The sequence below is a fragment of the Pholcus phalangioides genome, unplaced genomic scaffold, assembly GCF_987345545.1.
Source record: "Pholcus phalangioides strain wild (caught in Gottingen) unplaced genomic scaffold, Ppha-v1.0 ptg000015l_1, whole genome shotgun sequence".
Classification (NCBI taxonomy): Eukaryota; Metazoa; Arthropoda; class Arachnida; order Araneae; family Pholcidae; genus Pholcus; species Pholcus phalangioides.
The window spans coordinates 36,472,982-36,500,547 of NW_028301608.1; the positions used below are offsets into that span (position 1 = coordinate 36,472,982).

The following is a 27,566-nucleotide window of genomic DNA, read 5'->3' on the forward strand; positions in this document are numbered from 1 at the left end:
AATTACTAATGGGTCTCGTAATTAGCAATTAATCTTGACTTTGCTCACGTTTATCCAATACTCCTCATACCAATTTATACGGGAATTATTTCTTTGCAATCAATTGTGAAACAAAAAAAAATGATATGCTCCAAAGAGACTCGCTCATTAATCGTGACAAGGGTGGCCAACTTTGAACATGAAATTGATTTGGACGTGATAAATTTATGAAAATACTTTCGGACGTTAATCAAACTCTAATTTTGACAGGATAGTTTATGTTTAAAATATGCAAATAGAAATTAAAATTGCAGATGTTGTCTTTTATCATTTATTGCAGATATGGGATATACTGCGATATGCTAAGGAAGTCATGGACGAGAATTGAGAATCAAGTGAGAGAGGGAGCCAGGACAGATGATTACGGGGTAATGATGAGCGGTAATTAGGATTTTTGTGAAAGAGGAAAAAACATCATTTTGTCGCTCCCATCACTATAAAATTCAGTGATTTGATAATGGTATTTCTGTTCCTTCCAGAAATTTCCCACCCCCCCAAAGGGGAGGGGCAATAGCCTCCTTTGCTCTCCCCCCCCCTCCCCGCTCCAGTTCGGGCATTCCAGAGCGAGCTGTAAAAAAAAATAAAGATTTGAAAAAAATTGAGATCTTTCAGTGAAATATAGTGGGGGAGGGTGCGACCGCACCTTTGGAAAACATTTTAACTACCTACCAGTACAACCAAAGCCTTCTAGAGAGACCTCTCTCAAGCCAAAGCCTCCTAGTAGTATCTAGGAGGCTTTGGTGCAACCCTCCCACAGATAGAGCAGGGAGATAGATAGGGGCGTACACAGGGGCAAATATGAAATAATTAGTCAGACCTACTTTTGAGTTGGATATCCATACAATAACACTGATTTCAACCGTTTATTTATATCTTCTCAAGCATGAAAATTAATGTCTCCGTATTGTCTTTTAATATCAACTGCATAAATTCATATATTTTAGGTTGTTTTAAAATTAATTATGGACCCGTAAAAAATACATCGAAGAAATTCCACAGCTTTAATTAAGAATTTTTTGAAGCGGAAACAAGCAGATGAATAACTTAGTTATAATAAGTTCGGGGGGGGGGGGGAGTCACAATACCTAGCGCCCCTTAAAAAAAGGGGAAAAATACAGGGTGTTTCTAAAAGAATCACCTGATTTGAAATGCTTACATTACGAAAAATATTGAACTCATAGACGCTTAAGATTAATTTTATATTACATGGCTAATCATAAAGTTTTTTTACAAACTGAATTAAAGGTGCTCAATATTTCCACCTTGGGATGCACGGCATATGTCTATACGGTAGTCAAATCGGTCCCAAACTTTTGCGAGCATATTTGCTTCCACGGCAGTTGTTATGCATATCTTCAGTTCGGCTAATGTAGCTGGAAGGGGAGGCACATAAACGTAGTCTTTTATAAACCCCCACAAGAAGAAATCGCACACTGTGAGGTCCGGCAATCTTGGAGGCCAGTGATGCTTAACTGAATCGTCAGGTCCAGTGCGGCCGATCCATCGTTTATAAATGCGATTGTTCAAAAATTCTCGAACGTCCAAGCTCCAGTGTGGTGATGCCCCGTCCTGCTGGAAAATGAAGTCATCCGAATCGGTTTCGAACTGTGGGAAAAACCAATCTTGACAAACATTGAAGTGGCGGTCGAAGGAAAAGACTTCGCGCTACGTGTCGGCAACTGCGTGAAAAACTCGAGATTTCCCTCTTTCTACCCATACATTATTCTATCGAAACGGATTAAAAGTTGCATAGTTGAGACTTTTTTTAATCAGATGATTCTTTTTGAAACACCCTGTATATTCATTACTACGTTTCTTCAAATTTAGATTTGTTTCTTTCATGAGTCGCGCAGGACGTCGCCATATTGGTTAACTTAGACACGGTTTGCATGTCCCTCAAGGAAAGAGGGAAATATCACGTGATCCAGAAAGCCTCATTGGAGAAAACCCGGGCAGTCCGGGTATTTTATAGCTAGTCTATATATATAAAATTGATTTTCTGTCTGTCTGTGCGTGCGTGTTCTCTATACAAATCTACAATTTTAGATCGATCGTCACCAAATTTTGAATATACACCGAATGGGACCCGACTTGTACGATAGGCTACTTTAAAAGTTCGTCAGAGCAGGGCAAATGCCCGAAACGGGCGAAGAAACTGTCGAGCAACAATGGTTTTTGGGCCTAAACAATCACTTTCGGAATGTTTACTTTGGTTACCGTGGTTTCCTAGCAATGCGTTTCAGACATGCATATGCCTTTACAACGGTTTGTCACTTCTTTATTATAGCTAGTAAACTTTATAAAAATCGAGCTCAATCACAGAGAAATTTTATGCAGTGAAATATCGGGGTTTTTTTATGTTGTGGGCGAATTTTATTCCGTTTTACGTGTTTCGGTTTCAGTGTTTTTGCCGATCAAAATAAATTAGTTTCGTTTTTCAGCGTCATCTATCTTTGAATTTGAATGTTACTTTCTCATTTTATATGTATAAATATATTTTGGTTATATTTTTTTCACTTCCTATATCTTTTTCTTTCATCCAAGGAATGGATTTCTTAATAATTTATGGAGAATAATTGATTTATTTCGATAAGTTGTGCCCACTTATAAAATAATCAGATACAGTGAAATTCATTGGTTATTATGTTTTCTTCTGCCTTCACATCAGCTTGAAACATTGAAACAGCGTTGAAAAACTTGATGCAAACTACCTCCCTTTCTAAAATTGTGGTGAGGGCAATCCACTAATTTTTTCTGAAGAGCGATTCATCATGACGGTATTCGACCTTTTTTATTGGGGGTGGGGGGAGAGATAAGTAATTTCTTCCAGAGAAATATTTCGAGTTACTAACCTTCGAAAAGTATTTTAATTGACAAAATTTGATTAGGATAGCATATGAAGGCATTTTCTTTCGATATTTTAATTTTTTACAATACAGTACTAACGAATATTTTAAATTTTTTATCGTCTTGGTGAAGAGCGGGACACCGCCCTTGTATGCCTCCCCCCCCCACCCAGGCTGGGATGTCTCACGGGGTCCTTCTATAATGAATTTATAGCATGAAAAAAACAAAAAAATTGTGATTGTCCCAACCCCAGGGCTTGAATTCTGTCAGCCCACCCTTGTAAAGGCCATCGGCGATGGCCTCATGGGTCCGGAAATCGAAATGATCTACGAACTTTTTATACGAAATAAATTTACTCTAAAATCAGTTTAATGAATTTATTATAAGAACGAGTTTCCGGATGGGAAGCCACGTGAAGAAATTATGGATTCAAAAGGGACCGTGGGAGGGGAAAAATAAGGTTATTAAACACTACCAGCACACAATATGAAGTGCCTTACATTCGAATTGTGCCAGTCATGACATTTGCCATACTATGTATAGTTATCTTCATCCACTTGCTCAATATGACAGATATATAAAAAAGTCAATTATTAGCCCCGCTATACATTCAACCATTGAAATTCAATTTTTTCTTATATTAAATTTTCCTTAATCTCCTAAAACTGGGGGAAAAAAGTTTGATATAGTTTGACAGGTGGCACATGTAAATCATTTTATAGCTATTCAATCCCGAAGAGAGACCAGGTTTACATATTTCAATAAGGTAGCCTTGAAAATCGATACTCATCATACAACAAATCATGAATTCCCTTTCCAGCCTCTAATTCCCGTTAATGAGCTTTGATAAGACGGCTTAATATTAATTAGCGATGCTGTTTCCCGGAGATAAAACGGCAAAGACTCGAATAATTAATGCGTGTCAGTCTCTACAATCCGGATTATATAAATTCTACATGATGGTACAAAAGCCGCCCTTAAGTGTGTGCTCACTGTAACGAGAGTGAAAAAATATATAAGCATATCAAATATTTTTTAATTAGTAAAATAAAGTGGATGAGCTTCGACGATCAAATTAATAAAGGCTTTTACCAATTCTTCAATTATTTCTTCAATTAGTCCTGAATTTTCATAGGTGCTGAGAGAGAGATATATATATATATCCTTTCAATTATTTTTCTCATTTTAATTCATCAATCGTAAATTTTCTCATTGGTTCTCAGATTATTTCTTTTGCAGGGCTCCCACTCAAAAATGAGAAAAATAACGGGAAAGGGTACTCCTCCCCAGACAACATGATCATAGCATAATGTATAAAAAAGAATTTTTTTTTTGGAAAAATTTAATTTTTTTTCATAGCACTATTTAAGTATCCTGTAAGGTTGAATCGAGCCAAAGCAAAATGACTTGGTAACAAAAACAATTTTTGGCCATAATAGGAAATTAGCAACCACAGATAATTCTTTTCTGTCTCCCTCAATATATATTACATTATTTTCTTTAGTCTACGACGGTCCAGTCTGTCAACTCTCTTCGACAACGCACGCAGCATATGAAGACATGTAAGCTTTTTAAGAATGATACTCTTTCTAGACCACTTCTAAAAGCACAGTGCAAAATGTGTAAATTACAAGGTCCGATATAAATAAGTCAGGATGAATCAAATAGTTTTACTGCATTGTCCATCCCTTTTTCAAAGGGATTTGCTTAAATTTTAGCGCCAGTGTAATCGTTTTTGACAAATGAAGCACTTTCATTTCTAGCTCTCTGCTGAGCGTTGTAAATATTGTTTATGCCTCTGCATGCCCTAAAAATACAAAGAAAATTGAATATTATTGGATATCATAAGAGTCCCAAAACCTAGAAAAGGCCTATGTACCCAACTGTTTTGTTATGCAAACTGTTGTCACCTATGCACAAAATGTGCATCATAATTTTGAATGATGAATGTTAATAACTGTCCAAGACCATGAAATAGTAAATGCAATATTACTTTTTTTCAACCAGGCCAATCACAACACTACTTGTTGAATCCTCAAACTAAGCAAATGAAAAATTAATAAACCAGCAAATGGTTCACATACACCCTCCAACCAAATAACTTTAAAAACAATACAATTTCTGCTTTGGCAGAATAAGTATTTGCAATCTACTACATTTCTATTATTTGGCATTATATTGATGATTCCCTCCTGAATTAAAATCAATTATATGAATTTTGGTGATAGGTTTTGGTGACAAAAGTAGGAAATTTTACTAAAAAGTAAGAAAAGTAGGACGAGTGAGAGCCCCGCTTTCATTAGGTCCTAATTTTCATTAGTTTTGGAATTATTTCTTTCATTAGTCTAAAATTTTCTTCCATTCTGAATTTTCATAAATTCGAAACTCTCATTAATTTTTGTGTTAACTTACATATAACAGGTAGGTTTATACAGTGTGCACAAGAAATACAAATACAACGCCACAACAGGCAAAATGCACAACGAGGTAGCTGAGAAACGTGGGGTATGTCATTTTACTGGTGAACTGTTGATCCTAGAGGTATCCTTCCAATTAGAAAAGTTTCCAAATCGCATCTAGTGCTCAGATGTCATTCATTTTGCAAGGGGTTGTATAGTTACTGAGATAAAAATTTTAACTTTTTATACAAGCACCCTATGCTCAACAATCCAATTAGAAAGGTGTTACCCTGTCTCTCCTGATGCCAACAGAAAAAATTCCACATTTCTAAGTGTGCAATATTCGTTGAGACATTCAAATTAAAAAAAACAATGAAATTTGGGAAAAAACAAAATACAAGGCCACAACAGGCGAAATGTCCAATGAGGTGGCTGAAAAAAAGATGTCTATAACAAATATGGATGTAATATATTTCTAAAATACCACAACCCAATTAAAAATGCAATTAAAATATCTAAAAACTATATATGCCTGATAAAATATTATACAATGCAACCCCAATACAACAGCATTAAATGCGGGAAAACCATTTTACCTGCATTTTAAGCTGTTTCTCCCCCAATTGTTGGCATTGGGAGAGACAGGGCAACACCTTTCTTATTGGGTTTTGGGCACACTGGTGCTGTATAAAAAATTTATTTTTGATTTCAATAATTATACAACCCCTTGCAATATGAATCTCTTCCTATTACCTATGCACCCTGTATAGTAAATACATACATGTATATTTTATGAATATTTTTGGCATTACTGTACATTCTGTAATAATGCATGAATGTTTGGATGCTGGTCCCTTCCCCCTCCCCAAAAAGTTAAGGTGGCGCTGGCCCCCACAATTAAATTTGCCATTGGCCCCGCTACTGCTAAGGGCAGCCCTGGACAGTACCTTGTATATGGGGTGTTTCCTGAAGTTATGTCCCGAAAGGAAAAAAACCACAATTGATTCTAAATAAAAAAACATTTTTAAAAAAAATGTCAGGAAAGAAAGAGATAGCAACACACCTTTGTTAATACAATAATTGAAGAAAAAAATTTAAAAAAAAAATTAGCTTTTTACGCAGCATTAGATGCTGCGTAAAAAGTTTATTAAGCAAAGAAATGTCAATTAGTATAAAATCTGTGCATTTCTTTTTTTTTTTATCGTACCAGAAGAAATTTACCATTAACATTTTAATGAAAATTTACATGTGTTTCGATAATTTAGTCACTTCATGTACTTGAATAACACAGCAAGGTGTCCACAAGTGTAAACACTGCCCTAGTCAGTTCCCTTCTAACAAATAGTTTTAAATTACTTGCAGCTTCTTAAAATGTAATTTTTGGAGTATGTATTTGTATATAAGGGGCCTAAAGAGACAGACAAACTAACGTCCTCCCTCTTGCAATGGCAAAACAAATTTTTTGTTCAAAGCGCCGTGTTATCATTTAAAAGAAAGCAGGGTATAAAATAATGATTGGCTATACCAATAATACTGATGTCACACTTTGCTACAGAAAGCGGATAAGTCAGCCTGTGGGGTATATATCAAGCAATCCTATATAGTTATAGATTTAAAAAAAATAATTAATTGATTAGCTTTTCATATAAACTCATTGTGTTAAAACATCCAATAAAATATAGAAATTTCATAAGAAATTCCCCACTTTTCAATCTAATATTACAGGGATATTAAAGATGTAAAATTACTATGTTTTGTAGTGTTGGAAACATATCACTCTACTGGTAAGTTTATATTACTTTCTCTATTTTTAGGGACTGTACACAAATAGAATGAAATTTACTTTTATTGTATATTTAGATATATATATATACTTTTTTATTTTCCATCGCTCAGTGTCTCATAATTTACGTCCTCTAAATAATTTTTAATCATAAGACGATAACTTTTTTACCTTTTGAAAACCAAGGAAGTAAAATGGAAAAAAACAAGTGCTACAATTCTTTCTTTCAAAAATAAAAACAAATGCAAGAAATGGCCATTTCAACTTCAAAACTTTATTCTCCGCTGAAGAAGAAAAAGAGATTGTGATATAGCAGGGAGTCCCACACTGAGGTGTTATCTTGCCAACCTCTCTGCGAGTAGAAAAAAAAGGCTGCCATTCCAAATCAGAATTAAATTAAGGTCTAATTAGCTTTCCTGTGCAGATAATGACCATGGTGCAACAAAAATAATCAAATGATCAAAACACTGGAGAAATGTGAATTAAAAGGTTAAAAGTCCTGTTGACAAACAATTTGAAACAGCCTGTATATCATAAACATACATCTTCAGAAGTACAGACAAACATCTGTATTCAATAGAGTATTATGCAGAAAATATAGCAGACACATATCGTGCACTTGAATATAAGTCAACACACTTTAATACAGTTTCAACAAACAGTAAATACGCATAGTCACTTTTAGGAGTGTGGCAAAAATGCAATGGCATAAATGAAAATACAGCAAAATTTTGGATTTCGAGTAAATTGGTTTATTAATGATTTTCAAAATGAGCAAAAATTTTAAACCAATTTAGACTTGATAAACAAGCGATGTCTTTTAACATACAAGTAGTACAAATACCAAAGCTCTCTAGTTTATATGAGGCTTTGAGTGCTCTCTCTGTCTGATGAGCATCATATGATCATAAGTATGGCCTGATCACATAACAATTAAGCAAACAATGTTCTTTCAGTCATTGCAGGCAAAGCCATCTCGAGTTAAGTGGCTGAGCCCAAGTATTTTTCAAAGATCAGTGCATATACATATTAATAAAAGCCTTCAATAGCTCAGGGAACTTTGACTTCGACACCCCCCCCCCCTGCTCCATACCCCGACTAGAAAGTGGCATTCAAAACACATGCCCATGAAAGTCTGTCTTCTCCTCATTGTGAGTTTGGTAAGCAAGGATGGATAATAAAGTGAAGTTCTGTTGTTTTGTATCATTTCAAAAAATTCATATACAGTCAAACTCGGTTAAATGACATAGCAGATTCCATGAAATTTTGTAGTTACAACCAAGGTTAATGTTGACCTTTTTTTTGACAAAAAATATAATTATGTGAAATCAAATACTGTGCATGAAGTATTTTTATTGAAGTATTGTATTGAAGTATAGTTATTTCGCTATGATTATGGTGACCATATTTTTGTCTTTGTATTACGCCTTTGAATTTTGTACCTCTGTGTTTTCCACAGTTTTCTTTCAGATTTCTCAGCTCAATTTAGTTCCTTAAGTCGTGGTGTAGTTACCTGCGAGAATTCCAGGCCCAACTGATGCTGAAAAGTTGACTGATGCTCTCTGCATGATCTATCCAACTGCTCAAGTCCCCTTGGGGGAGACAGAGCGGCGATCATGTTCTGGTCCGGTGGTGACCATATTTGATCAAGAAAAATACAGAAAATGAGAGATAACTAATATGTGACATTTGCATTCTTACCAAACATGCTGCTAATTATTGGCGAAATCGTCAAATATTACTTAAAAATAACCCTTGGCAAGAAATGCATTGCTACAACAAGTCTGATAAAATGAATTTCATGAGAAAAAATTTAACATGATAAATATATGAGATGAATATTTATTCATTATGGCACAATATACAAATTACATCGCTTACCTTCATCCCTGATTCTAGTAAAGATTAGGAATTAAGGTAGCTTTTGTTTAAAAAAATACGACATTTTTATAAGAAAATAGTCAGGATGGGAAAAATAACTGGAATTTTCGGTGTACTAGTTAAAATTCAATAAACAAGTCGGAGAGTATCAAACATTTACTTTTTTTCAACAATAAGTATAAACAGAATGACAGATGAACATTTCCTGAATGTCATCTGCTCTAAACTCAGGAATTGCTTGGGCAAACATCATGGAAACGGGAAGAAACACAACAAAAATTTTGCCATTATATTTGAAATGGTTCTTTTTCATCAGTTATAAGCATGGTTCATGAAAATTATTTTCTATGGGAATCAATCTGCACAAGCAATTATTGACGTTATAGAAGAATTGTTGTTACAACTGATGTCATTATAACTGAGTTTGACTGTAACTTCAATACAAAATCTATAGTAAAATAAAATAATATGAAACACAAAAAAAAAATTATCTGGGCCTCTTGTCTGGTAGGTGACCCTGTAAACCCAAATTTATTTGCAGTAGTTTTAATGCCCCCCCCCCCCCCCCGAGCGTATCCCCTCGGCATAGATTTGAAATCCAAAATTTATTACATTAGGATTTGCAAAGCAGAAAAAAAAATTCAAAATGAGTGAGAAACGTGAGCAAAAACACATTTTAGGAACAAAAAAAATCAATAAAGTACACAGTTCTCTGTACGTTCACTCATTGATCCCCGAGCAATTTATATATAAGCTGCACAGTTTCATAGACCACTGCCTTACAAGAGGTTGGTCTCTCTTAAAAGAGTTTTTTTTTTCTTACCATAGTATACACACATAGGGTGACAAGACATACTTGTCAGAAAAAATGTTCTTAATTCACAATCATTTGATTGCATACATAATTTTCTAACCTAGATTAACCCAAAAAATCTTTCATATACTATTACATAAAAGAATTTTCAAGACCAAATGTGAAAAAAAAACTGGAAATAAATACTCAACCGCTATCTGAACATTCCTTTTTTGAGAATATTGAAACTTTTTACAAATGAATGCCTGATATATTAAAACATGTTGAAAAATATTATCAAGTGATTCCAATTATTACATGTACATATTACCATAAATTAAATGCAAGGTGTTCCATTGAAGTGGCAACAAGCTTAGAGGTGGTGATAGTAGATATCGCACAAACAAAAGGAATCAGAACTATCACAGAGAATACTATAACAAGCTACATTTAGTCAGTGAAAATTGATGCAATAGTAATGCAGAAGCTGACAAGAGGAGGAAACAAGGCTGCAACTGGATACCTGGTCAGCCAGAACAAGCATGTACTTTTGGGTCATCATAATGTTGAATAAGTGATGAAAGGGAGGAAAATTGAGAAATTTAGTGTTCCAATAGGTGTGGTGTCGAGGCCAGAGACCTACCTGTTTTCCCCATGTTACGCCCTTGGAGAGGAAAATAGACTATCAGTTGATTGCAGATTTTTTCTACATTGAAATTACCCTTTTCCTCAGCAATACACCAAAGGCTTCATCTTAAATCATGATGTCGAATAAACGTTTTCTGTATTTATTATTGCACTTTTTGTCATCCTCAACTTCACATGAGGTTCTGCATAAGTATTTTCACAATTTTCACCAACTGCACTGTTTTGAGATGCTGCAATTTTTGTTTTTACTTGATGCCTCTCTCTCTCTCTCTGAATTTCTTACTGCAACAGAACAGCCTGCACACAAATAGGTTGAAATTTATACGGGAGAAAACTGAATTAAGTTATATGTACACGAAATACACAAATTATTGACTATTTGTATTTGTTTCTATTTTTTGATAAATACCTTCATTGTAAATTAAATGCTATTTTTCCTCATCACATAAATGCAATTTTTTTTTTTTTGCAGATATGAATCACAGAACATACTAAAATGTTTCAGAAAATATTGACCAATGTGACATTCTCATCAACTTTCGATTCACATTCTAATGTTTTAGTGCATAAGAATACACATATTTATACTGATGTTTTATGTGAACTTGAAGATTGGGTTATTTTACAAATGATTACAATGATGTACTTTGCGTTTTATAAGTTATCTAGACATCAATGGACACTAAGTAAGTCGAACTAGTTTCAATGCTTTGCAGTGTTATGAAAAAGGTTTATTTATGTAACATATGAAATGAATAGATAATCACTGAATGATTCCATCACTGTATGAGGTGAACGAAATGACGATAGAAATATTGCCTGAAAAACTTTATCTAAAATCCCAAAAATCATTTCTTGCCACTCTTTCTTTGTCGTTCCCGATTTTTTTCTTCAAGAACCTTTTCCATCCGGCGTGCCAGATCATGTTTGTGTATTATACTCTTCTGAGAAGTTGAACCAGTGACTTGTGGCTTCTTGGCCGTCTGCCTCGCATGAACTTTTGCATCAGTGCCGCAACCATGCACTTCCGGAAGTAAATGTTTGAAACAAAACTGCTTCTTGCAGAACTTGCACGGCTTAATCAGTACTGATATAGAGGTAGACTCGTTGCATGACTGGTTGGCACAAGTGGTGTTCTCTTTCTTAGCTGCTGCGATAATAGCATCAAAGTCATCATCTAGTATGTCAGCAGTTTCAGATTTCTTTTTCGGTGGTTTTTTAAACTTTCTACCATTCAATGCTCCAACTTTGTTGTTACCATGAATATTGTCAGCTCGAATGTTTTCAACATTGTCAAATTTTCTAGACTCCTCGCAAACTACTCTTCTGTCGCCATTCACCCATTCACTGAGTGACTGTTTATTGCTATTTTCATCAATTTGGGGCAAATCACTTGTGCAATCGCTGTCACTAAAATTATCATCACTCTCAATAAGTGGTTTTCTGATTTCAATGTATCGTTCACTGCCTTCACCATGACTTACATGAATCAAATTGAAATTTTCTGCAACCTAAAACACATACAATATTATAAAAATAGGACACATATATACATGTGATACTCTTTCAAAACTACAAAAGTAATTTCTATTTTTCAAAGGAGCCAATTTGTTTGCATCTTCAGCATGTACAGCACAATTCAACACACAATACACAATGATGAAAGATTTTATTAAGCATAGTAAGGAGAGCTGATTAGACATTCAATTTATAGCATATTTTGAATGACTTTTCTGTGTCTCTCCAGAACTTACAGTACCTTTGTCTTTAAAGAAAGTCTCACGTTATACTCTCGTCCTCATGTTAAGCGGGGGGGGGGGGACTTTTGGTGAGGGCATATTGAGAAGACTCCATCTATTGGTGGTTACCTAAGATTTTATGGGAAAAGAACTTTTCTTTGCCACTCCTCGGGATTGAACCTGTGGGCCGGATGGTAGCCTTCATGGTGGTAGATGAGCATCTTACCCCCCATGCAACTCTTGCCCCTCCTGAAGCAGCTAGTGTCTGAAGAATGGGCAAAGTGGCCATTTTGTGAAGATGTTAGACTTCTAACTTGGCCCACCACTACTACTACTTGACTATATATGCACCTAATAAATATCCCTCTGCAAAATTTTTAACGAATCAGTAAATGCTGGAACGCATGTTCTGAGTGTATGTGTGGTCTCTAATGTATTTATGCTGTAAGGTGCCATTCAAGTATTACATAAGCAGATTTTTAGCCATTTTTGACCCCCTCCCCCCTTCCCTTGTCAGCAAAATTTCGTCAGCAGCTTAGAATATTTCATATCTTCAAAAAGGGTAGTTGATGACGTAAGCAACCTTCAAACCCCCCACCCTCCCCCCTTGTCATCAAAAGTCAGCAAATCCGAACCCCCCCCCTCGATGCTGACGTAATACTTGAATGACCCTAAGAGTTAGGTGTGTCTCTTCTTCTGGTGGTGCTGCCACCTGTCTTTCATATTTTATATGAAAGACAGGTGGCAGCACCACGTTTATATGAAAGACATATATAAGTGAAAACAACAGGTTCCTGAACTTTTTTGTCATGGAAATTTGACCATAAGATATTGTTGAATAGATCCTTAAAAATTTCAACATTATAAAGAAATATGTTGATTTCACATGAGGACAATCTAAGATACTCACTTCATGAACTATTCTCCGTTCAAAAGTTGTTAGAGATGCAGGAAATGCAAAAGAAAAACAATTACTATCCTTGAGGAACTCTTTGATGGTATTGGCAAAAGACTCTGACAAAGTGTTCCTATAAGAAAAGTATCAGAAGAATTAACATGATATTGTGAACAAAATAAACAGGTTTTCCATCACAAGAAAAATTATCACTATAAAAGAGAAATTTATTCCTTTAGCTACACTGCAATCCTTCTAACATGATCAATTAATGTTGCATGAAAACATGGCAGTCTGTGATTCTCAAATATAGGCTATTGCAATTATGATAGACAAAGAAATTAATTAAAATTTTAAATACAGGGCTGCTCTTTAATAAGTCACCAACTACAAAAATGTTGTTTCTAGTATGATTAACTTGAAACCTGTGATAAACTGCTGTAATTCTGTTTATGTGAAGATTAAAAAAATGTTATATAATTAAAATTACAAATTTTCAGGTGTTTTGGCTTTTTTTTTTTTTTTTTTTGTCATTTTGTAGTTTTGAATTGGAGTACTCTGAACATGTTTCATAAAGAGCCTTAGATCCCTATATAATTTTCAGGTTACCAAGAGCTTCGATGCCTTTCCTGAAGGATTCCTTATTTTTATAACAGCCAGATTCTTTTTTAGCAGTCTGTATCATTAGATGTATTAAGAAATCTAAGCTATATACATTTTTGAATAATTACAAAGATTACTAAAACTTTCTCTCCCTCTGACACATCAATTTCAAAAATTTAAGACAGAACAAAATTAATAAATTTCAATCACACAGCGCGATGAAAGATTGGAGAACCTGTTCGCTAACTAGGCATCAAATCATGTGACAATGCTGCAAAATATAATACATTGAAACAGTTGATCTAAAATTACCTTATAATTATTTAAAAGTTAATTTAATTAATTAGTCTGAAATTTAGAAGACTAATTATTAGTGTTTCCAAAAAAACAGAGGATGATTCAGATTTCTAAATAATCTGGTTTGAATCTAAGCAGAAAGCTGCCCATGCGAGATGGCACTTTGATTGCCTTGAGAATAATTTAAATTTATTATTCATCCTAAATTTGGTACGGCTTTAATTGACAGGTATGAGAATTATGCAAGAACCATTCATCAATTTATTTTTTCAAAAAGGAAGGCATAGGTATAAATAGCATTAGAAAATTGATTAATTATACTGATTGGCCAAGTACTTTTGTTGCAGAAGGTGGTACCGGCCAGAATCTGAGTCATCTTTTCCAGAAGTCTTTTGTTTCTTCTCGGCTTGTTTGTAATTCTGCCGCTTTTTACCTTTCTTTGCTTTCTGAGAATTTTCAACAGCTCCCTTGCTTCCCAAACTTTCATAAATTTTCTTGCTTAGGCGTGGAATGGAATTAAGTTCTATAAACAGGAGTAAAATAAAAGGATCTCAAAACAGCATCAAATAACAACAGGTTGATAAATATAAATTCTGGATGCATCCACTGATTATATCTGAAGAATGTGAAACACATACAGTGAAACCTTGTTACAACGATACTCGATATAACAATAATCCCTTTACAACGATATTTTTTTCTCATCCTCAGAGTATGATTATATCTAGGTTTCACTGTATTTCTTGAACTGGCTTACACTATTACTACTTAATTATACATGCACCTCGTACACATTTCTCTACGGAACTTATAACAAAGACTTACACTATTATTAAACTGCAGATGCATGTCATAAAAATTCCTCTTAACCATTACAACAGCAATCCTGAGATATCTCATCAAGCTTGATCTGCTTTATTTTGGTCACCCTGAAATATCTCAGGTTCTTAACACACTTTTATTTCCAATGTAGCAGTTATAATGCAGATTAAAAAAATTTAAAGCCACTCATAGGGTTAAAGGATCGGACAATGGCAGATAAAGCTCCAAGTTTTTATTTACAGTCAACACTCAATTTTACGAATAGTTCTCTGTTTATGTATTTTTTGTCATCCACTACACTAATTATTTCTCCCATTTTTTTCAGTCCGACAAATTTTTCAACTTCTTTAATCGGTCTGCTGTTGTGAAAAAGGTGAAGAACGCCGCTGGCTTAAATGATTCCTCACACTTATACTTTCAAACTTACTCAAAAAAAGAGACATATAGAATGAAAAGTCCATATGACGATGGATTTTCACTTACCCTGATTATAAGAAAATGCAGACCTTACTTCACCATTTTCACGAAGATAATCAATAAGATTTTTCAAGAATTCATGAGATGCAACTGTTTTGCTGTTACAAACAACTGCCAAGTGACGTCTAGCTCTTGTGATGGCAACATTGATGCGCCGATCTTCAGCCAAAAACCCGATGTTACCTTAACATATTAAAAAAACCATAAAATAAAAATTTCCATGTCAAAACAATGTTTTATCCAATATCTGCACATCTATATATATATATAATTGATTTTCTGTCGGTCTGTCTGTCTGTCTATGTGTGTGTGTATGTTCTCTATACAAATCTACAATTTTAGATCGATCGTCGCCAAATTTTGCATATATACCCAATGGCACCCGACTTGAACAATAGGCTACTTTAAAATTTCGTCAGACCAGGGCAAATGCCCCAAATGGGCAAAAAACTGTCAGGCAACAATGGTTTTTGTGCCTCAACAATCACTTTCTGAACGTTTACTTTGGTTACCGTGGTTCTCTAGCAATGCGTTTCAGACGGGTTTATGCCTTTACAACGGTTTGTCACTTCTCTAATCCTGTTAGTGTATGTATAATAATTTATGCCTTTATAATGGTTTGCCACATTTCAATACTCTCAGTAATGAGGCTTTTTGAATAGACGTCATAATCATCACCAGCATCGCTTTGAAGGTCAGGAAAAGGGTGATCCTCATGGAAATCAGTATTATAATTGCCGATTCTACTGTATAAATGCGGAAATTTGGTGGGATTTTCTGTCACATCAATAATTTTAAAAATTGTATTGAATTCCGATTTTTTAAATATCGTGTTCGCTTAGAGATATGAAGCCCAGAAAATGAAATATGAAGTAATTTGCTGGACCTACTTTTGAGTTGGACTTTCATGCAATAACATTGATTTCAACTTTTTATTTATATCTTCTCAAGCATGAAAATTAATATCTCCGTATTGTCTTTTGATATTCAACTGCATAAATTCATAGTTAAGGATGTTTTAAAATTAATTATGGGCCCGTAAAAAGTGCATCGAAAACATTCCACAGCTTTAATTAAGCATTTTTGGAAGCTGAAACTGATAGAGATGAATAACTTGAAGTTCAGGAGGAAGGAATCGAAATACCTAGCGCCCATCAAAAAAAGGGGGGGGACTATTCATTTCTACGTTTCTTTGAATTTAGATTTGTGTATTTCATGAGTCGCGCAGGAAGTCGCCATATTGGTTAACTTGAGACACGGTTTACATGTCCCTCAAAGAAAGAGGGAGATATCACGTGATCCATAAAGCCTCATTGAAGAAAACCCAGGCAACGCCGGGTATTATAGCTAGTTTTTAATAAAATTATACAATGATGTATTGACAGAAGTCAGTAATAGTTGTTATGAAGCGTAAGAATGATAACCAAAATTTGAGAAACAGTTTCACAACTGATGATCATAAACTGTTTCTGCAAATCAGGATTTGCATTTGATAAGAAATTCTGCAATGATGCTGATTCTAGAACAGTGGAGTAATGTAGCAGCTAAGATCAATTATTCCAATTATAAATTATTAAAATTTATAAAACAGTTTTGTAACTGATAAAATTTTAATAATTAATAATTATTATCCAATGTGAATGTTAATTATTAAGTTGCAACTTATAGTCATTTTTACAGATCCAAGACAGATAGATTAATTGGATAATTTGACTTTGGACTCTGAATTAACCCAGTTCAACTGAGTATCAATTTCAAATATATATCCACAATAACGTGGAAAAACGGCAAAAATTATGTCAAAAAAACTGACATGGCTTGAGATAGAAGTGACATTCTAGTGACTAGTTTTGTCACTAGTCAGATAGTATATACCATGGTGTTTTCTTTCCGATGATTGAAAAATAATTAAAAAGGAAGCATGTACATAATCCTGAGCATAAATTATTAGGCTGGCACAGTAAATTACCAAGTTTTGTTACATATTATGTCACAAACACAATGTTAGTTTCTCCTCACCCATTTTTATATTAGTATTTTGAATCATTGTTGAAGAACCATTTATTTTTCATTGGTAAAAATGAATTCAATGAAATCAATACCTTCAGCATTTGATCGAACCAAAGACAAAACTATAGCTTCTTTCTCTCTACCTTGAAAAGAATCAATTGACTTGATTTCAATCGATGGGTATTTTTCTGCAAGCATTGATCTGATTAAGTCATTCTGCAAAATAAACAAACATTGTTAATGCAGAGAAAGTATTATTTGGTAATGCATAAAGAAAGAAAAGTATAAAAAGGTTTGAATGTTTATAAAAATCTGTTCTTATAAAAATGCTTCAATACTTTTATCTCATGGATTATTACAAGAAGCAGATTAATAATTTGAAACTACTGATAAAGCCATTCAAAAAAGATGTGAAAATATCTGCCATTATTCAAACTGAGGCTAAGCTAAAACATAAGATGAATAGAAACTCAGATGATTTTGAAGATTTTTAAACATGAGAAAAAAAGCTGGAAAGGAGGAGAAAATCAATACCATCACAGTTGTTTAAAAAAATCAACTTATGGAAAACATCCAAAAACAGTTTAGGAAAGCTCAGAAGACTGAGGAAACATTAATTTCAAATGTTGTTCAAAACACAATAATATCTACAATCTAATATTAAAAAAAAAAATACTGCAAAAATCAACTTATGGAAAACATAATCCAAAAACTGTTTAGGAAAGCTCAAAAGACTGAGGAAACATTAATTTCAAATGTTGTTCAAAACACAATAATATCTACAATCCAATAAATACTGCAAACTACACTACATATTTGAAACATTTTTCACCTGAAAATTATATGGATTCACTACACCAATGTCACTTGCTGGTAATCCACTTTTGATGAGAGCTTCAACGTGAAGTGAAACCAAAAGTGCTTCAACTGAAAGAAAGAATTATACATGGAGATGTAGCATTGTGGATCTCTAGTTAAGTAAATACAAAATTTATTTTCCCAACTGCAACGCATTTATTATAAGATTTTTCTTTATCTATCAGTCTCTGAAATAATTATGACATTATTTCTCTTTCCCCCAAAAACTTCAATTCAAATTTACATTGGAAAAAATATAATAAACTTTCTCTCTTATTGATTGAATACTACAAGAACTGCTCGATTGAAATTGAACTTACATATATATGCAGACCTGCCAACCTTGAAAATGCAAAAGTCCTATAATTTTCTTATAAAAATCCTGCAAGCATACTGTAATTTCTAGTGCATAATCCGTGGAGTACAAGTCAGAATAAAGAAGAATTAAATGTAAAATTAGCAAAATATGGGTACATTTTTATAAGGTAACATACTGTGCATGGATGCAACCTTTAGTAGAAGCAACATTTTCTCTGAAAATAACAAACACTTCACTCAAACTTCTCAAGATTTCATTAGAGGGGGAGTAAAATTTACTCATGTAGATTACAGGACCGTTTTTATTCTCAAAGTAGCGAAACAAAATACCTATGTGCAGCTTCTGCAGTAAACTCACTCTGTACTTTCATTCTTGAACACGCATATTTCTTGGCTATTTCACTATCTGGAAACATTTTCCTTAAAAAGCATACTGGCATGCTCCGCACAAGATAAGAAGTTACGTTCCACGATGTATGATGTAAATATTGTGGCTGCATGGATAATGGTATCAGAAGCAGAACTGCTTTGAGCAAAATTTAATTTCTTGTTACTTTCCACGATCTTACAACTGTCCACGTGCTTCTGTGTACGAATGTGTTTTACGACATCTGCTTTGCCTCTGTGTGCTACAGAAAAATCACATCTACAAATGGAGCAGAAGACAAACTGCTGGCTCTTCTTTGATTTGATTATGCAAGTATAATCTACCGTGAAACATTTCTTGCAAACACTGATGTTTTCAACCAGCCATTGTGTGCTCAAACACATCATAAAAAAAAAATATTTGATTGAATTAACGTTGTTTATGTTGAAATTGTTTGAACGGCTCAACCATGCTTTAAAATTTTGTCACCATCTGGAAAAATATCACTATGAAGGTACCTTGGAGAAGTGGTTCTCAACCTTTGGCCTGGTTTCATTTATTTTTGTAAGTGAAAGACATGGTTCAAACACAGACTAACAGAAAATGAATCGTAGAAGAGGAAATGGCCAAACACTCGCACCCGTTATGAATGATGCCAGAGACCGTCAAACCGATAGATACCCAGGCCACATCACCATATGGCAATATCGGCTCATTGTCCACACAGACTGGATACCTCTGGCAATTTATTCATAAAAAAGGATACATTACAATCATAACAACTATAAAATCATAATATAAGTATAAAATCAGTTGCGACATCACAAATCTACGTATACAATCAGAACTCAAGCATATAATCCTATATATTCCATATTAAATCTTAATTCGAATATAAAATCCTAAATCAGACATTGAAATCAATAATGAATCAGATAAAATTCATAATCGATTTCATCCTCAATTTAAATCATTCGATTTCCACGTCATTATACTGTTCTTGTGCTATCACTCAGTTTTCTTTATAGTTGACCAGTTTCTTTTTTCTTTGTGAACTGCACTTTGTACTTGTGCTATTGGCTGATATGGCGTCTGTGGGATCACTTTGTCTTCATTGTCTTTTATTCATCTAATTATTTTCTTGACTTTATTTATTCTACTTTTGTTTTTAAAAATCTCTCTGATCCAGAGTGTGGCGTTTTTAGCAGCGGGCACAACCATGTGCTTTAGATGTGCAGTTAATTTACATGTTGTCAAGTAATGGATGGGAGTGCTGATTTCACCACAAAGGCAATGATCTGTTCCTCATTTTTTGAAGCGGTGAAGGTAATTTGGATAAGGTCCGTAATTGGTTGTAAAAAATACAAGTTCTCTGCTCCAATTTTTTGCATTGTATGAAACTTTTGGTACTATTTTGTGGACACTTCTTCCAGTTTTGGTATCATTACATCAGGTTTGCCATAGATTGAGTATTTCTTTTCTTGCCTTTTGTTTTGCTGTAGATGATGGTAATAATATTTTAATTGAATGTGTGCCATTGATTGTCGCTGCTTTGGCTATTGCGTCTGCTTCTTCGTTCCCCCACGTGCGCTTTGATCCAAGATATGCGATTTTATGGGTTTTTGTGGAGGACCTGCCGAATATCCCTAGCCATAGCATGGATGGTCATCGGGTTCTGTATTGCATATATACTTGAAAGGCTATCGCTATAGATTATAGTTGCTTATTGGAATTCTTGAGCTTTTATGGTTGCCATATATAACGCTAGGGACCAGTAATGGGCCGTGGCCCGGCAGTTGAGAAACATTGCCCTGGAGCACAGTCAACCCTGGGGGGAGTCAGCATTGTAAGATGTTGTCGCAAGCGCCCCCTATTCTGGTATTGCAATTAAAGTTTGAATATTGATGATACCTGTAGAAGAAAAACAAAACATGTTCGACGATACGTATACCTGAAGAATATTTTGATTATTTAATACAAATTTTTATTGTTTAACCAAAAAAATAATTTGATTTTTTTTCTTCAGTTTTTTTTCTCTTCATCAAACCCTGCAATATATTATTAAAACCCGGAAACCCTGTAAACGTTTAAAAAATCCGGCATTGCCAGACAATCCGGATGGGTCGTGTCTGGTTTGATGGAGACTAAATCCGGAGAGTCGACAGGTCTGCATATGTCATATTGCATGTTAGAAATTTCTATTGATAGTAGGAAAAAAGTATTTACTTCAACAATAAATTTAAAATGTCATTTGAATAGTTAAAAAATCTTTTAAACAATGTGGTTAAATCTTTTACTCTCACATATGAGCAATCTTCAAACGGATGTTAAAAACTGCAACATCAGCATTAAATATATATATACACACATAAAGAATACAAAATGATTTACAAAATGAAATAAATAATTGACTATTTATATTCATTCAGACAGATTATCTTAAATTCTTTTGATAAATTTCTGATAATTCTAGGACTTGGTCATCAAACCTAACTTATAATATAAAAATTTAAAAATGATTTGTTTATGCATTTTTTCCACCGTTTTAATTTACTGAATTTGTTGGCCCTGAGTTATAATAGGCTACACCTAACAAAAAGGATGTAAAAACTTAATTCACACAAATGGTAGAAAATTACCTTCATTTCCCTTTGACTCATCTTCATTCTCAATTTCTCCAGTGTCATAACCAAGGGTATCAATGAGAAGTAATGGGACGCAGGTGTCATCATTATCTTCAACACCCGGCAGATCACTAAAAATCAAGAAGTCACAAAATGAACTCAAAAATATATTTTACGCAATTCACCTATGGCTTAACCAGTCATTTTCAAATAAAGTCAATAGACTAAAGTTCATAGCCCAATGCTCTAATGCTAATTCCATACTGATGATTTAATTAATATTCAATGTCACTGACTGGCTTGCTTAATAAATCATTAATTGTTCAATATCCCCAAATATAATGTGCAATATATGTGTATAAGTCATGCATAATAATACAGTAAAACCGCTCTTAACGGTGAACTCCCTTTTACAGCTAAACATTAATTTTCCTTGATAGGGTACAGTCACCCCTCTTTTATAGACATTTTTTTTTTGCTCCTGCCGGTGTTCCTAAAAAAGGGGTTTTACTGTATTAAACAGTGTGTCAATCACCAAAATGAGCGGGGTGATTGGATAAGACAAACAATTTTTGCAATGGAACCTGGGGATGCAAAACACTTTTCTTTTTATTAGTTCATGTTAACATGAAATTCAATCCACTGACACCAGGACTGTCTTAACAGCACCATGGGGGGTCCCCCTCAGGCAAAGAGATATTTTGGGTCTTTAATTAGCTGAAAGTACCTACTTAGAAAAGGCTATGCTTTCTTTCGAAAATCTTTGCACCAAATCTTGTTATTATGAGGCCCTAATGCACTTGGTGCCTTAGACCATGCCCAGGAGGGCCCCATCTGTTAAGACAGCACTGGATGATGCCAAAAAAGAGGAGAGAACGTCCTAGAATACTTATTACAAATTCACTTTCAATATCTGCTAGTTAAAATATTCCCTACCATAGAAGATGTGATGCAACAGAAGGATGTGCTTCCAGCTTAGAGTCATATAGTTGCTTAGAAGACCAGTTCATGATTAATGAGTTCATACGATACTGAAGTGTAAGCATGCGAGTGACATCATCCTTGTAAAAGTTCACAAGTCTTTCCATAAGAGTCTCCATGAGGCCATCTTTTGCCCTAGATGTTGTGAAAAATATTTAAAGAGAAGTTTGAAAGTTTCAATATTATCTTAACAAATATTATGCAACAAACTGAAACAGTTGTTCAAAGTTCTTAATGAGAAACATTCAAGAGAAAGAACTAGAGATAAAAATTCAAGCTCATGTATAACATGTTAGCCAATTTTATTTATTTTTATTAGCTATAAATACTCTTTGAAATTTCATTGAATCAACTCATTTAAATATTCACTGAAATTGAGATCTTTTAATAAAATTTATAAAATAATGATATTTTCTTCCCCATATTCATTGACTGTCTACAAACTATACAGGGGGAAACAGTTTACACATAATGTGAAGTACTCAGATATGTCATTCATGTTTCAAGAGGTTATACAGCTATCAAGATAAAAAAGTAACTTTTTATAGTCTCCTTGCCCCCTAACTTCTAATTAGAAATTTGTTGCCCTGTTTATCCTAATGCCAAATAAAAACATTCCACGTTTTTAAGTGCAATATTCACTGAGATATTTAAATTTGAAATACTGAGAAAAAAATAGCATTAAATGCCAGTAAAACAATTCAATTTTTTCCGCATTTAGAGCTGTTTTTTTTCCCAACTTCTTTCAATTTTTCGAATTCGAATATCTCAGCACTTAAAAACATTGATTTTTTTTCATCAGGAGAGACAGAGCAACAACTTCCTAGCTGGGTTTCTGGGCACACGGGGACTGTATAAAACATTAACTTTTTTAATTTTAATAACTATGCAACCCCTTAAAACGTGAATTACATACTATATCTGACTACTACATGTTATTTGGAAGCTTTTTCTAATTGGAAGTATACCTCTAGAATCAATGGTTTGCCAGTAACATGCCATACCACCCCCCCCCCCCCGTTTGCTATGCACCCTGTATAATAACTGATCAAAATTTATTTTCATTGCAGTAGACCCTTTCTATCTTTAAACTGCTGGGAGCAACAGAAATTCCTAGATATAGAATCTTCGGGAAATAGTTTTTACGGGAAAAAAACAGAATATAAGAAAACTTATTTTTCAATATTTCTGCTAAAAATGCAAATTTGCATTAATAAAACTATTTCCTGCAGTTGATTGGTGGTGGCTGTTGTTGTTTTTTGAAATGGAGTTTTTCAAAGATAAAGAATTTTGAGATACAGAGGTTCTATTCAATCAGGTAATGCAAGTACTTACTCAACAGAATTAATAACTGGAGGAAGTTGCAAGTGATCTCCAGCAAGTATGCATTTTTTAACTTGCAAAAGTGGAATCCAACACAAAGCCTCTATTGCCTGAAAAAATAAAAAAGTAATAAACTAAGTAAGCCACAAATATAATTTGAAACACAAAATTTAGAATCTTATTTTCTGATTCCAACAAAACCATTTTCAAAGAGCTGTTTAGACTTCCATTTGTTGTCTAACAAAATTAGTTTTTATTGATGTCAGAAATCTTTTATTAAACTCATTAAAATTGGAGAACATGCAAAAAAAATTGTAATTCAATCAGTGAATTACAAATATACATGCCACATCATTATTTCCTTTCTGTCTCTCCTAGCCTAAAATCTTATAAAACTTGAATAAAATTTGTGTAATTCTATTATTTGAACATTTAAAAAAGGTGTCTTAAAATTCCACGCTTTATCTTTTAAGTGCCAGCATTATTTTATTTATTTATTAACCTCAGATTCAAACAAAAATGATGGGGGTAGGGTTAAAATCATTCAAAGCTTTAAAATCATAATACATTAAAAATGAATTTATTTGTAAAATTTCAATTTAAAATATTTAAGAGACAATTTTTAATTATTTCTAATAGCTTGCACCAAAATGTCTTCCGGATAATTATTATTATTATTTTTTTTTTTTTTTGTCTTTTAAAAATAAAAATCTGCTACAAGGCGCAACTAGTCTGATTGTAATGCAATTTCTACTGATTAATTTCATCAAAAACTTAGTTTTACTCTAAGTATTAACCAAAAAGTTATTAGATAAATGTAGTACACAAACACATACACGTAGTATATACAGTAACACACACAATATAAGTAACACACACACAGAATAATTCACTGAATTACCTGGGAGCATTCATCAATAACTCCAACATCAAAGAAATCCTCTGGCAAGCATTTGAGTAAGCTGTCCCGATTAGCAGTGCTTATTGTTGACAGCACAACATCCGAGTTTTTCAAGATACCTTGAGTAATAGTATCCTTTCTAATGAACATGTCCCTCGAAAGATCGCGAGCTTTTCTTGACAAAGCTTTTTTAATATCTTTGTTCTTCTCTTTTCTGATTTCAGCCTAGGAGAAAGAAAATGTCATTCACTCCACAGAAGCACAAACCAAAATGGAGGGGGGGAAAACCAATATATAGAGATGGAAATCACCAATCTATTCAACTCTTTCTCATGACTAAAAAATTTTATATTTATACCATATTCAACTTCTCTCACTTTCAAAGAATCCAAGTCTTTTTTGATATCCTGAATTATAGTGCGATCATATGATGATAAAATCGCTGCATCTAGAGTATGACAGTGAGCACTCTGAGAGGATCGAGCTGGGTGACCTAATCTGACCATTCGAACTTTATACTCAGACAGCTTTTCTACCAAGTTGTCGACAGAAACATTAGATGGGCCACATGCAAGAACCTATGCACAGAAAACAAAATTTTAAATAGTCATTTTTGCAAAAAGCTGGATTTTCTTAAGTGATTTACTTGGGTGCTTTTACAAATTAATCACTGAAAACAAATGAAAATATGAATTAGAGTACCAAAATACAGTCAAATACTATGCAGTCCAAAATAATATAATATAGTTTTAATAAAACAATATCAATAGTTTGGAGATACTTTGATGATGTAAATCTAAAATCCACATAACTCAAGTATCTGTGATTAATCATTGACAATGTTGGAAAGTTTTTGTCATAATGGAAAAAAAACTGTGGTAAAACCATAGAAAATACCACCCTGTCAAAAATAGTTTTGCCCTATCTTTGTCGATGGCAAAAATTGAAAAAATTTGAACTTTTACTTTCATGAAACAAGTTCGGAAAATCCTAACTTTTACAAAGCTGAAACATTTAAAACTAGTGTTTTCTTACCTCTGGATTCAGCTGTTTTCTTCACAATCAGACAAAAAAGGGGGGGTGGAGATAAATATCAATAAAAACCATTTCTGCCAAGCAGGTTGCTCGTTAACACATCTATATATATAAAATTGATTTTTTGTCTGTGTTTGTGAATGTTCTCTATACAAATCTACAATTTTAGATCGATTGCCGCCAAATTTTGCATATATACCAAACGGGACCCAACTTAAACCATATGCTACTTTAAAATTTCATCAAAGCAGGACAAATGCCCCAAATGGGCAAAAAACTGTCGGGCAACAATGGTTTTTGGGCCTCAGCAATCACTTTCAGAACGTTTACTTTGGTTACCGTGGTTCCCTAGCAATGTGTTTAAGACGTGTTTAAGACGTGTATATACCTTTACAATGGTTTGTCATTTCTTCAAGGCTGTCAGTATATGTATAATATTTATGCCTTTATAATGGTTTACCACATTTTCAATACTCCCAGTAATGAAGTTTTTTGAATGACGTCATAATCATCATCAGCATCGCTTTGAGGGTCAAGGAAAGGGGTGATCCTCATAGCAATCAGTGTTAAAATTGCCGATTTTAATGTAGAAATGTTGAAATTTGGTGGGGTTTTCCTGTCATATCAATAATTTTAAAAATTGTATTAAATACTCAATTTTTGAAATATTGAGTTTGCTTAAAGGTATGCGAAGCCCACAAAATTAGATATGAAGTAATTAGCCAGATATAATGATATCCATGCAATAACATTGATTTCAACTTTTTATTTATATCTTCTCAAGCATGAAAATTAATGTCTTCGTATTGTCTTTTGATATTCAACTGCATAAATTCATATAGTTTAGGTTGCTTTAAAATTGATTATGAGCCCGTAAAAAGTACATCGAAAAAATTCCACAGATTTAATTAAGCATTTTTTGAAGCAGAAACAGGCAGAGATGGATAACTTGAAGTTCAAAGGGGGGGGGGATCGAAATACTTAGCACACCCTTTAAAAAAAGAAAAATATATATATTTATTTTTACGTTTCTTTAAATCTAGATTTGTTTCTTTCATGAGTCGTGCAGGAAGTCGCCATATTGGTGAACTTGAACACGGTTTGCATGTCCCTCAAAGAGGGAGATATCACGTGATCCAAAAAAGCCTCATTGAAGAAAACCCGGGCAACGCTGGGTATTATAGCTAGTTCTTAATAAAACATGTATCTTTTCTTAATGAAACCAATCAACATGAATTATAACATAAATGTGCAATGAATATAGAACAGTTTTTTCTATCTAGCATTTACCACAGCACACCCTTAGTCCAACCAAAACCAAAAACCCAGACTCTATGGCACAGCTGCTTATATCTTTTGTAGGAAATCTTTTAAAACTACTAATATAGAGGCTGTAGAAAGAAGGAATAAATTTTGGAGTTGTATCCCAGGAGTATAGAAAATTTCTGCTTAGTTTTGATAGAGGTCAGTGAAGTTAGTGCTTGTTGCAATTCTTTCAAAGTAAACATCACTATCATTGCAATATTTTAATTTCAAACTTTTTGTTAGGACTTTTTTGACATTTTTTTTTTATCAGGAATCTTAACATTACAATAGCTTGCTACTTTAACATCAAATAACACAACGATTATTCCCAAGGGTTATAAAAATAAATGGCAAAATCTTGGCAAAATGTGAGAAATTCGCAGATATATATGAGCATACAAGGTAACAAAGCTACCACAGCCAGGATAAAAGCGCATAATAGGGAAGCACAATTATAAGCCTGGTGTTCCGGATTTTTGTAGACATAATCTTTTCCCTACTCCTCACGTTAATATTTGCATCAACCAAAATTTAAATTCATCACCTCGTATAAGAAATGTTACATTGCCAACAAACTATGAATATGCTATGCACAAACAACTGTGAATGAAAAGATTAAAA

The 27,566-nt window shown here is 33.7% G+C and overlaps 1 protein-coding gene across 1 annotated transcript in view; it reads right to left on the minus strand.

Annotated features, from left to right (window-relative positions):
• Positions 1 to 10,858: 10,858 nt before the first annotated feature.
• The window catches only part of LOC149075935 (DNA-binding protein SMUBP-2-like), a 33,312-nt gene continuing 16,604 nt past the window's right edge, over positions 10,859 to 27,566 (minus strand). The window contains exons 7-17 of the mRNA XM_089243451.1: positions 24,983 to 25,183; positions 24,606 to 24,830; positions 23,717 to 23,814; positions 22,337 to 22,516; positions 21,416 to 21,531; positions 18,066 to 18,160; positions 17,326 to 17,449; positions 15,230 to 15,406; positions 14,261 to 14,447; positions 13,040 to 13,157; positions 10,859 to 11,901 (exon numbers count right to left, since the gene is read on the minus strand). Of these exons, the coding sequence (XP_089099577.1) occupies positions 11,239 to 11,901; positions 13,040 to 13,157; positions 14,261 to 14,447; positions 15,230 to 15,406; positions 17,326 to 17,449; positions 18,066 to 18,160; positions 21,416 to 21,531; positions 22,337 to 22,516; positions 23,717 to 23,814; positions 24,606 to 24,830; positions 24,983 to 25,183 (2,184 nt within the window). The 3' untranslated portion in view covers positions 10,859 to 11,238. The remainder of the gene's footprint in view (positions 11,902 to 13,039; positions 13,158 to 14,260; positions 14,448 to 15,229; positions 15,407 to 17,325; positions 17,450 to 18,065; positions 18,161 to 21,415; positions 21,532 to 22,336; positions 22,517 to 23,716; positions 23,815 to 24,605; positions 24,831 to 24,982; positions 25,184 to 27,566) is intronic.